Source organism: Scophthalmus maximus, chromosome 12 (genome assembly GCF_022379125.1).
Source record: "Scophthalmus maximus strain ysfricsl-2021 chromosome 12, ASM2237912v1, whole genome shotgun sequence".
Classification (NCBI taxonomy): Eukaryota; Metazoa; Chordata; class Actinopteri; order Pleuronectiformes; family Scophthalmidae; genus Scophthalmus; species Scophthalmus maximus.
The window spans coordinates 17,325,315-17,337,445 of NC_061526.1; the positions used below are offsets into that span (position 1 = coordinate 17,325,315).

General features: G+C 44.4%; 2 protein-coding genes across 2 annotated transcripts; one reads left to right on the forward strand and one right to left on the reverse strand.

The window, feature by feature from the left end:
* The first annotated feature begins 256 nt into the window (after positions 1–256).
* tmem229a (transmembrane protein 229A) lies at positions 257–2,832 on the forward strand. Its single transcript, XM_035619773.2, has one exon. The coding sequence runs from the start codon at positions 383–385 to the stop codon at positions 1,454–1,456; it is 1,074 nt and encodes a 357-aa protein (XP_035475666.1). The 5' UTR covers positions 257–382; the 3' UTR covers positions 1,457–2,832.
* Position 2,833: 1 nt separating this feature from the next.
* LOC118291473 (hyaluronidase PH-20-like) lies at positions 2,834–9,208 on the reverse strand. The gene is made up of 8 exons (XM_047336365.1): positions 9,201–9,208; positions 7,639–7,723; positions 7,168–7,334; positions 6,930–7,098; positions 6,528–6,746; positions 6,275–6,433; positions 5,631–5,720; positions 2,834–5,267 (listed from the first exon to the last, which is right to left on the reverse strand). The coding sequence occupies exons 1-8, from the start codon at positions 9,206–9,208 to the stop codon at positions 4,830–4,832; spliced, it is 1,335 nt and encodes a 444-aa protein (XP_047192321.1). The 3' UTR covers positions 2,834–4,829.
* Positions 9,209–12,131: the final 2,923 nt, after the last annotated feature.

The following is a 12,131-nucleotide window of genomic DNA, read 5'->3' on the forward strand; positions in this document are numbered from 1 at the left end:
TTTGCGCTTCCTTATGTGTGCAAAGTTGTTCAACCAGTTCCATCGGTCTATCAACGGTGGTGCCTTCAGGTGCTGCTGGGAGTTCGGAAACACTCACGCGGATACAAACGACGACGAAAAGAAGCATTTAAACCAAATGTGATTCATTTGATTGGCAGTGCATTGTTGCACGTCAAACTGAACGGCTCAACAGACACACCGGAGTCATAGTAATTACAGTTGGGTCTTTCAAATTAGACTTTTCCCAGGGAGCTTGAACGCGGCACTGTGCTTAACAGTTGCCAGAGACGCGTGCAGCCGCAGCGATTCACCGCGCGTCCGCTTCGCGTAACAGAACAATGTGGAGGACGAGAGCGCCTGAATCTCCACACACGGACTGATCATGGCCGGCCGGTGTCCAGACGCCGCTCGCAGCCGCCCAGCAGACGCCGCCGGTGGGCTGAGAAGTCGCCGAGAGGCGGCACCGTCCGCAGAGACGGAGGACGCGGCGGAGTCGCTGCGGGAGCTGCCGCGGTGGACGCGGCTCTACGTGTACGGGATGCACGGCGTGACTCTGGACGTCCTGTTGTCCTCGCTGCACGGGGTTTCGAGTCGCCGGGACCCCAAACTGCTGGGCTTCTCCTCCCCGTACCTCTGCGTCATGCACGCGCTGACCCACTTTGCGCTCGAGAAGATCTACGCGCAGAAGAGATGCTTCCGCGGTCGGCCTGTGGTGTTTCACCTCGTTTTCTACCCGTCCATCTACATCGGGCTGCAGATCCTGATCGGCAACATGAACACTCTGGCCGAGCAGGTGAGGGTGGTGTCAGGGACGCAGCTGGCGGCGCACTACGTCCTGGCTCTCTACTTCAGCCAGGTGTTCCACAGGGGCATGTCGAGGCTGCGGTATCAGAACACCGGCCCCCTGAGCAAACCTGACCCGGGGGACAGGGGTGATGGCGGCGGGGCCCGTCCGCCGGGTCTCCCTGGCTTTGTGCGGTTCCTGTTTTTCGGGATGCATGGCTTCCTGGACGAGGTCATCTTCACCTCCATCTTCAACCTGGTTGAGAAGTCAGACCGGACCCTCAGCGGCCACACGTCCCTGTGGTCTTTCCTGATGTACGGCAGCTGCAGCTTCGTGGTGGAGAAGCTCTACCTTCACCTGCACTTCAGCAGAGGCTGGGGGACGTGGCGGCGGCTCCCCATCTACATCTGCTTCATCTACACCTGGGAGTTCTCCTGGGGCCTGGTCCTGAGGCAGTTTGACGCCTGCTCGTGGGACTACTCCCACTATCCTCACAACTTCATGGGACTCATCACCCTCCTCTACTTGCCCGGCTGGGTCTGCCTCAGTCTGTACCAGGACATGCTGTCCAATGTCCTGCTGAGGATCAAGTGCACCAAAGATGTGAAGGGTCTGAGTGGGGAGAGAGGAGAGGTCAACGGACAGCTAGAGTCAAAGAAGAAACTACTTTGATTTCTAAAATAAATATTAAAACTGATTTAATGAGAAAGTTAGTGTTTGTCAGTAGACTCAGTTTGAATAGGTCTAAGAGGATCCAGGCCCGACAGTCAACTCAAACCATTGGGTTGCTTTTGTTCACAGATTAAAGTGAAAGATCATTTGACTCAGGTAGGAAGAGACATGTTACCATGACAACAGATGTCGAGATAATAGGATTCAGCCAGTTGAGATTCAGTTGTACTGTAACCGGACAAGTGTTATCAATATGGAGATGAGACATTTTCCGGTTGTCAACTCAATGCGCTGCCTGATATTTGGGTCCATTTACAAAGATAAAACATAAGGTTGTTCACCGGACCTTTTACCTACTGCCATTCATATCTCTCTGATGTGATCTGTATAGTAATATGAATTAGTTTTACAAGTCTTCATGACTTTGGAATTGAAAATATAATTTTTTTATATAACATAGACAAAGTTTGGGTCAGATAGATTATATTATTTACATATGCACTGGCATGCTTTAACTGTAGCACATATCTGCATGGTAAAACGAAGAGGTGGGATTGTTTAAGTTTTTTTTTAAGAAACTAATGTTAGGTTTTGTTTAGGGTTCACAATTAAGATTTTGTTCCCCAAAACATGTATAGCCACATATAAATTCAGTCAGTGCTGGAATAGCCCTTTAATAATTTCTGTATCATTAGGAAGCAGTTTGTTCTCAATACAACCCAAAATTAATTTGTAGTCATTTACTGTAGCAATGCACAAAATTTTCCTAATCTTAGGTTTAGATTTTAGTTGCAAAGCTTGAGTGAAATTCATTCGGATTTAATTCATTCCCATTTAAATCTGTTCCAGGAGTTTGGTAATCCCAGACAATTAAGTGTCCAAACCTATTTTCTAAATAATGTCAAAAACACAAATAGTGAGTTTGTTTTTTGTTCTACTTGGCAGCTATATTGAGGTTCTGTAACATTTGTTTTCTCTGAACCACATCCACATGAGCAAGTCACTAAACTTTTTATATCTTTAACATTTCCCACGGCGAAATAACTGTAATTTAGTCACTTTAATTTTGTGTTGCGTTAAAAAAAGATAACAAAGGTAAGAATGGTTGGAGAAAAAAAGCCGACTGTAGATGACCGAGTTCCAATGGCATGTTGTTTATGACTTTAAGTCTAAGATTTCCCTGTGACAAGACTGTCCCTCCCTTCATTTCATATACTTTTGGAATTGTTCCACCCTGTGTGTAACAAACATCGCTCGCGCTCGTCATATATTAGACAAGGATGGTCCACATAAAAGCCATGCTCTCATTTTTATTTGACCATTACAGTTGTAAAAGGAGAATCGTAAATAAAAATAAAGCAGAGCTGGAAAGCAAACAAAGCAGTCTAGCTTTTCTTTTGCCTTTTTCAAATAGTGTCCCTGGTAAGAAAAGGCCTGCAACCCATTCACTTGCTCACTCATAACACTGACATGGTGTTTTGTCAACAGCAGGCAGCAGTTCATTGTGCATTTGTGTTTGTCTATACTCTCATACCTTATCTCAGGGATGAAAAATGTCTACCTATGAACCATAGTCCTAAGACCCAGGCAACTGTTTATGTGACAGGTAATGTTGGTTTTATGTTTGATAGGGTGAGTTGACTTTACAGCAGAACACACACAGTCCATTTCCTGGTACACACAAAACCTGCCGTATCCGCTTCATTGATGAGACGTTGTTGTGATAAGTTAAACACTGAAACATGGACAGAGAGGACGCAAGACAGTTCAACAAGAAGCCTTTAACCTTTAAATTATGTCCGTTTGTGTCCTGAACCTCGACAAACTTGGCTGTTTTGCATGACTTTGAACGTGTGCGAGCAGTGACAGCCACACGTTTACAACTGAGCAAGGCTGAACATTGATCCCTGACCAACCAATGAGTGATCACGCTGAGATGCAAAAAAAAACAACAACATGTCAAACTGCATTTGTTGTTCTTCTTAATACCACAGGGGAGATGATTGTGTGACACAAGCAAACGCACACTTTCAGACACATCTCACAGCTCAGCACCCAGAGGAGCCTGAGTGAATACACGGATGACCCGCAGTATCTGCTTACAACACCACAATGGGAATACCATATTACAACCACTCCAAATGAAAACATGGTCTCACACAGGTGGAAACAACAACACCTGGCAATTTCGACCAGAGCAACTGATAAAGCTCTATTATTTATTATTTAATCACCATGGCTAACATTATATTTAATGTGAAAGAGGTTGCTAACACAATTATGTATCCCAGCTCAATCAGCCCAATTTCCAGAAGTAAACAGCTGTTAATGTCACAATAAAACACACTGTACTTTCTCAATACCAAATGGCAGACAAATTTGGCCTATAGCTTTCCAAGCATTAAGCAACCACATATTCTTCTCAGGAGTTGGTGGAGACCAAAACCAAGTGAGAGGAATATTAAATATTGGACTTAAATTTGCAAGAAGCAAATGCGAATGTTGCTCCGCTTCCAGTAAGTAACTGCTGCAAGCCAAAACAGCTTGGCAAGGTGGTAAACTACAGCTCTCTTCTGCTCTAAAAGATGTGTTTTTTTAAGTTCACCCTTTGTTTTTCACAGCGCAGATACTGTACATGTATTTCTCCCTGCTCTGATCATCCCAGTTTCCGGTAGCAACATGCGGTTCAGCAGATACATTAGCTTCTCTCAGACGTTAATGGAGATTAAGCATTGGATGAAATGTAGCTAGAATTGATAATGTTATTCGAAACACATTGCATTTTAAGTTTAACATGAAACGTCTGCTGTGAATAGAGCTCACACTGAATTCTGAAGTGCTTCCCTTTCATTTATTTACATGTACAGTCAAATCATATACAAATGTCTACTGGGAATAATTTTTGCTATATTAAGCACAGTCTCTTGAAAGTTTGATCTGATCTGAGGGGACAAGCCCTGATGTCGGCCCTACTCTTTGGCAAGACCATGCACCATCTTTTGTTAGTGGTCACAGTATGAAGGCTTTTGAGGTGATGCTTCCTGAGTCTTTTATTTACATTTTCCTGACAAATTTATTTGTGATGGGAGGCAACAGCAAGTCTATTAAGCTTGGATTGTTGTGGTAATCTGCCTTTGTGCTCCAGTTGAGCAAAGCCTGCTGCCTTTCCACTATGGTCACTCGAAATGCAAATCAAGCTATGGGTCAAACACACAGAGACACCCTTTGATCATCTGGATTTCAGTGTCCAGCCCCAGGCTACAACTGGACTGTGTATTTCTATTTTTGTCTGAATTGACAGAATGGTTTCGTTTAATTGTTGTGATCCTGTAAAAAAAAAAAAAAGGCCAGAAAAGAAAACCTGTAACAAAGCTTAAATGTTCAAATTATTTTTTGCCTTGTCCTTAGTAATACTAGCTTGTTGCATATCATCCAACACCGCTTCATTCACCGTATGGGCTTTTTGTTGCAGCGTTTGTTTCACACTAAATAGCAGGGCCTTGGCCAGCTCACTGTATGTCCTGGAGGTGCAGTTCAGTCCTTTGTAGCACTGGCAGGTAAATCCCCTGCTCAAAGTCTTCAGGTCGGCATAGGTAGGTCTCCCTAGAACAAGGTAGTGGTTCTGAATACGCATCACCCTGAAATTCTCAGGGTTTAGGTGGAGGTAGTGACCGGAGTCGTAGTTTTTGCGGACACAGCGGCCATTCCCGCGACACAGGAAGTGGCTGCAGAGCTGGGCGGCCGCGGAGACGTTGGTGACGTAAGGGTTGAGGGTGGAGGACAGGTAGGATGAGAGGGATTCACAAGAGGCCTGGGGGAGGGAAGGAAAGGGAGTGGGGGAAGGGATGAGAAGAGCAAGAAAGGAAAAGTATTGAAAAAAGAAAATGTGCATTATACTTTGTATATAACACTAGCTGAAACGGAACACTGGTTAAATGTCCTCAAGTATTAACTGTGCCACTTGTGATTAAACAGACTTTAATCCAGTTAAAGTCACTATCATGGAGCTAATCTTGGCTTCCCTGCCATGGATCCACTAGTATCACCAGTAGCATTACAACCAATCATGATCAGACTCCCATCTCATCTCCCCCTTGTCTCTTTCTGACTACCTGTCGTCTGTACGCTGTTATGTCTTTCAGCAGTGCAATGGAGGTCCGTGGTGTGATGTTACCTGGTCATCATAGTCAGCGCTGGCCCCCCACATTACAGCACCAGACGCTCCGACTGCTGCACTCTCCCCAATGGTGCGGACCAAGTCCCCCTGGACACAAATGGTTGAACATGTTTACCAATGCCTCTGTGGAGATTATTAAAGGAATGAAACAGCCACAGGCAGTCACAGGTGAGACACGCACCAGTCATGTTTGCGTGCATGCTGCACAGACAGTCCACTGTTTGACTTTTGACACATCAAAAAATGACAACACACATCGGACAAGGTGAGAGGAGAATGCATTACATGTTCAGGTGAGGGTTACCACCTGGACAGGGTGTCGTTACACATAAAGAAACCAAGCTCCCCTTAAAACTGGACCTCGGGCTGGAAACACATCGCTGTTGAGATGAAGGAGTAACCTAAGATGTATCTCATCTAGTCAAGTGTGTTGTCGCTTCTCAATGGGTTGTTTCCAAAGATGCAATCTGTTTGAATGGTGGATATAATTATTTATTTACAGTAGTAAGATTGGTGAGTGGTTGTCGTCGGCGTCCCCTTGTATCACTGCGACAAAAACCCATGCTGTGCACAGTTTGCATAATTCATGTGAGAATGAAGCATGCATCAAACAAGTCAACATTGAAATGACTCTTATTTACCTGGCTGAGGAAGCGTCTGTTCTGATCAACAAAGACAGGTCGCGTGTAAACAAACACGGGCGCAGTGCCACTCCGTCTGGGCAGGGTGGACACTCTCAAAGCTTCCTGGACACGGTTTCTCACCATCAGGGCGGCTCTGGGGTTGTCTGCCAAAGAGGCCTGAAACAGGGCAAGAACACAGTGGGAAAGAAGATCAACCTGGAAAGTATCAAATCTGGGAATAAACATTTCGATTTTTTTTTTTTTAACCTACCTGCAGGTACGCAGAGGGGTAGAGGGCAGTGCTGGACTCCCACAGCCACAGCAGCTCATCATTCTGCCCTCTCACCTCCTTGGAGCACCGGCCTGTGTAGTCTGGCTCCAACCAGCCATAGTTATAGCAGTTAGGGAAGAGGTAGAAGCCCCAGAGGTAGTTGGGCCTCATAGCTCTGCCCATCGCCAACATCCCTGACATCAGACTTCTGGCCGCCAGCTACAAAGGCAGAGCTAAACATCAATATTCATTTGCTGTTCAGAACTAAATATATTTAATATTCCTCTCGCACGGTTTTGGTCTCCACCAACTCCTGAGAGGAATATGTGGTTGCTAAATGCTTGGAAAGCTATAAGCCAAATTTGTCTGCCAATATGATCAGTCTTCACAGTTGATCCTAACCTGAAACTGTTGTTTGGCTTTTTCTGTGGCCTGCTGCGCTGTGAGGGAGCGGTTTGTCTGCAAAACATGGGCCACGGAGAGAGTCTGGTAGATTCTCTTAGTGCCCCAGTTTCTGTCCCATAGGGGGCGCCACTCCTCCCAGTCTATCACGGCCAAGCCCTGGCTTGTCCTGGAAGGAAGAGATTAAAAATCAGTGTCAAATGTCCCAGAAAAGAAAGGGTGACATTCTCAAACTCACTTGGATGGGATGTAGTAGTTAATATCTGCCCTGGCCTTGTCCATACTGGTTCTCAGGTTACCCCTCTGAGGAATGCCTCCATTGAACTGTTTTCTTCTTGTGACGTCTACATGTGGGTAAAGACCCAGTCGGTCTGTATAGAACAGAGACAGGAACTGGCCTGGAACCTACACACAGAGTGAATCAACTTGTGATTTTTACTTTGATAAGTATAACATGATGATTTAAGAAGAAGAACAGCTTAATAAACTCTGAAGTTATAAGGGGCCGGCATGGAAATTAACCTGTAAAGATTCATGAATTTTTTCCTGTGTTGACATCAATCAGTCAATCAATTAAACTTTATTTCCCTGTTGTGGGACGAATAAAGAAATATATCACCTTTCAAACAAATCAAAGTGCTTTGCAGGTGATTGACAAAACATAAGAAGACATCTATAGCAAACAAGAGTCCCGTGTTTGTCCCCTCACCTTGGCAGGCGTGGCCACTCCTTTAAACGGCGAGGTGTCCAGTGAGATGTTGTATCGGTTACACACCAGATCAGGGATGTTCCAACTAACAATGAAAGGTTGGTGCTCAAACAGCGGACGTGTGGTGTGAGGGTGTGATTGAAGCGGAGGTAGTCTGGGCCGGCAGTGGCTTGTTTCCTCTGAGGGAAATGCAGAGCTTTTGAGGAGTGGAATGGGTGAGAGTTTGGGAAGAGGCGGTGGGGACGTTTTGGAAACGAAAGACAAGAATCTCGTGGGAGAAGATAATGTTGAAACAGGGGAGAGTCGCTTGCTTGAAGACTTAGGAGGCGGCGAATGTTTTGGAAGTAAAGCTGAGTTGGAGGGAGAAAATAGGGAGGCTGATGAGATGGGAGACTGAGGTTTAGTATCTTTAATAAGATACTGAAGGTGTTTGTTTGGAGGAGGTGCCATGGACAGGGTCAAATGTTTGCAAGGGCCGGGCAGCATCTGAGGAATTAGTTTTTGGCCTGGAAGAAGGCAGTGAGATGCAGGGTGAGAGTGGGCGGAATCAGGACTCAGAGAGGCCTTTTTATCAAAGTGACGGGACACCGCTCTTGTGGGCGAGGTCAGGAGGACATCTCTGAGGGATGTTTGGTCAAACAGTGACGCTGTCAACGTAGAGGCAGATGGCATCAAATTTGCAGGAGTTGTGATGAAGATTTTAGACAAAGAAAATTGGGTGATGGCAGCAAGAGAAGAGTGGTTTGAGGACTGCGTGGTAGCTTGGCTTTTCATTGCTGGATTGGTAAAAGTGCTAGAAATGGAAGCTGGTAGGATGAAGGCTGATTTGTATGTTGGAGTTGTCAGGTCAGCTAATGCGAGAGCAGGCCAGACAAAAACAACAGTGAAGAAAAGGAGGGGCGGAGGGGGAGGGATGGATTGTGTGAGTGAGAGAAGAAGCAGTACACAGCTTCTGCTCTTCTGCACGATGGAAACCATCCTTTCACCTGTCTGAAGACAAACAGCATAAAACGAAAAGAGAGCCCAGTAAGTTCCAGATATTTCCTGGATAAGAAATCCCTCAGACAATATATCAAAACAAACAAGGTGATCCAAGCTTCTCAAGACGGTCAGTTTTGAACATTCGGTGGAGACAAAAAGGCAGAGAATTGGCCGCTGAAGTTTCTTGAGATTCATTTTTGATACCTTATTCATATCTAGGTTTTAAATCACATGTACAATTTAATCAATACCAAACCAATAAGTCCCTTTCTGAAGCTATAGTTACATTCATTTCTGGCATTACTTGTAAGATCTGCCACAAGGAGAAGGAGCAGACCCACAACAAGTCTGCTCTTGTTCTTCTGATCGGAACGACTGCAACACACTCGCACCATAAACTTAATCTAGCCTGACAAATCTGGTTCGTTTTCATTGCATTTTCCCCGCTTTGCCAAACATAAATGGCAAACTGCAGGTCGTGATGTCCGTCACGCAAACTCATTTAGGTGTTGGCCAAATCAAGACGAGACCACTTTTGTAATCACAACCTATCAACACAATAAGTAAAAAAAACACAATACCTGGACATGCCTTCAGAAGATCCGGCTCACCATGAGATTGTCTTGACTGGAGAGTTGGAGTGCGCTGACAGGCATGACACGGTCTGATATAGTCAGGGAGGAGAAGCAAGGTGGGCTGCGCACAAGGATGCACCCTGTTCTCACTCTTTTGTGTCAGGAGAACGTCCTGTTTTGTTTTCCATGTGCCAAGTTTGACTTGGAGCCGAGGGGGAAGGCACACCTGGGTGTGAGGTTATGCAGGTGGCACTGTCTTCGTAGTGTGGCGCGCTGAGCTGGGCATCGGTACAAAGCTTAGACTGTCACTGCGCTGGTGTTGATGCTGGTACTTGTTTGTTTGTGTGTTGTTGTTGTTTTTTTAAGGATTACAATAGAGGCAAGTGGGGTTTTAAAGTTCTCAATAAAATGAAAGAAAATCTGTAAAAACGACATGCTACATGGGCGTCACCCTCTCTGGACTAAAAACAGCTTGTTTGTGGGTTCAACACCATGTGGATACATAGTACAGTCTGACAGATTCAAATTAATTTTCCTCAACAAAAGATGACGCATATGTTGCTCACCAGATCTAATGCTGCCAAAATTCCTTACACTCTCCCCTTACACTAAGGAGACAGGAGCGTCTGACACCCAGGTGGCAGGAGAGGAGTTAGATGGCATTAATAACAGCTCTTCTTGAACATGTTTGCTATAATAGCACATTGTCTGGGATACATACACACAGTACATTGGACTTGTGTTTACCCTGCATGTACTGTATGTAGTCAAGTAATGTAATACCAAATGGTGGTGGTTATTTCACAAGTAAGTGACACAGTGTGAGCAGTCGGACCGTGACCTCTGACCCTGCTACGTGTTTGTTTGGAACGTGGTGAACCTTTTTGCGTATGTCTGTTGAAATAGTACAAGTAAATTAAAGTTAAGTGAACAAAATTGAGTCTCAATTGAAAAAGAATAAATAAATGAAGGTGTTGTCTTTTCAGCGTTTGTGACTCAGAGTGTAACATTCTCTTGCTGCATTATGTCCATAAGAAATCAAATAGAGGTATTGTGATTTTGATCAAATGTAATTTTTAGGACACAAAATGAAAGGTCTGATATTTATTACAAACAGGACAAAGATTTACTGAGGTGCAACATGACAAAAAAAGGCATGCAAATGCTGTACTCCATTATAGCTCAAATTAGATTACATTAGAATACATTAGATCAGATTAGATTAGATTAGAAGTAGCATGTTTTGGCTAGCTCGAGTTAAATACTTGAGCGCTTAAGGTCTGAAACTGCAATAGGGTTAGATGGAAATGTTTGGTCGACCAAGGAGACATGTTGGGATCAAAACAAATTTGTACTGATACAACCATAGGACGCAACATAATATAAGTATTTTTCAAACGCCTTCTATGTTTCTCTGTTGCCCTTGACAGGGAGGCACCTTGCAGTCAGATGATACATCAAAACATGATATTAATTCAATCCCAAGTAGCTACAGGAAGCATCTACAGGAAGTATCTGAAGATGCTTTGCGTACATCACAAGCAATGATGCTGCTACACAACCACCCATCGCTCCATCAGATGGGTGGTGACTCTCCTCTCATCGTAATTCTGCATTTGTTGTTATGACGACATATGCAGCAGGAGGCATCCTTCAGAACAGCTTGGAGTAGTACGCTGTGTTTTTGTTTTTTACATGCTGGGGCAGCTGTAATTAACAACTGTGCTGAGTGCAGCCACCAGCATCAGTAGTATAGGGCATGTGAAGTATAATGCTGCCATCTTGTGGTTCAGCCATAAAGTTCTGCTAATACAATTTTAAGAGGAGTACACCTGTTCTGAAACGGTGAGGTCATGGTTGAGGCCATTAAAGCACAGCAATGTTTACTCATGGCCGATTCATATTTCTTGAGCTGCAATGATTCAAAATGAATGTAATGATTAGCCAATTGAAAATATCAAATGTTTATGATGTCGATTTCTGCTTCTATCTGTTTTATAGCATAATTAACCGATTTTCATTGGATTTGGGACTCTCTGTCGGACAAAACCTAAATTTGAAGACACATCGGACTCTGCAGCCACCGCTAGCTCAAACCATCTTCAATATCGGACTTCAACCTTATTTTTGGCCCATTCTTACTGTGCAGGAATATGTTTTGTACAAACCCACAGGTTAGGAGTCGCATGGTCTAGTTCTCAATCTCTCACATTACCATCAGTATTCATAAGAAGCTGACGCGAGAGTTTGTGTGGAAATATCTCCCCAAAAAGCACTGCTGGAGTTGCAGCCACTAACTCTGATCATAATTTGTTAACCTTTTCTGAGTTTTATCTGTAGATCAGTGTGTACGTATTAGTGCTTGTATGCAGACCTGTGTAATCATCAAAACCTCAGCCAGGAGTAAAATGCCACCCTCAATACTTGCTTGTTTGAATATATTCCTGCTTTGGTGACCCTGCTGTGACATTTCCTAAATCCACACTGTAGAACATGCTGAAGAGCTGCGGAAAGGCCAACTTTATTAAATATTCATACCGAGGCCTGCAGGGGATATCTTCCTCCAGAAACCAAAATATAATATTCATGTTGTCCTCTTCCCCTCTTCTCTCATAACCTCAATTCTCCTTTGTTCTGGAAAGTGGGTCATAGGCATGTTTCACCAGGGCAGCCCCAGAGGGTTCGACTGCAGTGGTACAAATAACCCCTCAAAACAAACATAAACACCTAGAAAACACAGCACATATACCAGCCCACATGGTCAACCATAATGCATTGAAATGAATTCCCTGCTCATGATCACATCACCTCACACTTGCTCATCAGTGTTGCTCAGAAACATCAGCGAGGTATTTTACACGGGTAACAGTGTGTGTCCTCAGTCCAGTTCTCTGGTTATTTATGTGAGTAAGTGCATACCAGGCAGTATTAGCTGTC

Coding starts and splice junctions, on each gene's coding strand:
- tmem229a (XM_035619773.2), top strand. CDS start 383: ATGGCCGGCCGGTGTCCAGACGCCGCTCGCAGCCGCCCAGCAGACGCC.
- LOC118291473 (XM_047336365.1), bottom strand. Junction 6,434..6,527: donor ACCCCTCTGCGTACCTGCAG/GTAGGTTAAAAA, acceptor GCCCTGTTTCAG/GCCTCTTTGGCAGACAACCC. Junction 5,268..5,630: donor GCGCTGACTATGATGACCAG/GTAACATCACAC, acceptor TCCCTCCCCCAG/GCCTCTTGTGAATCCCTCTC.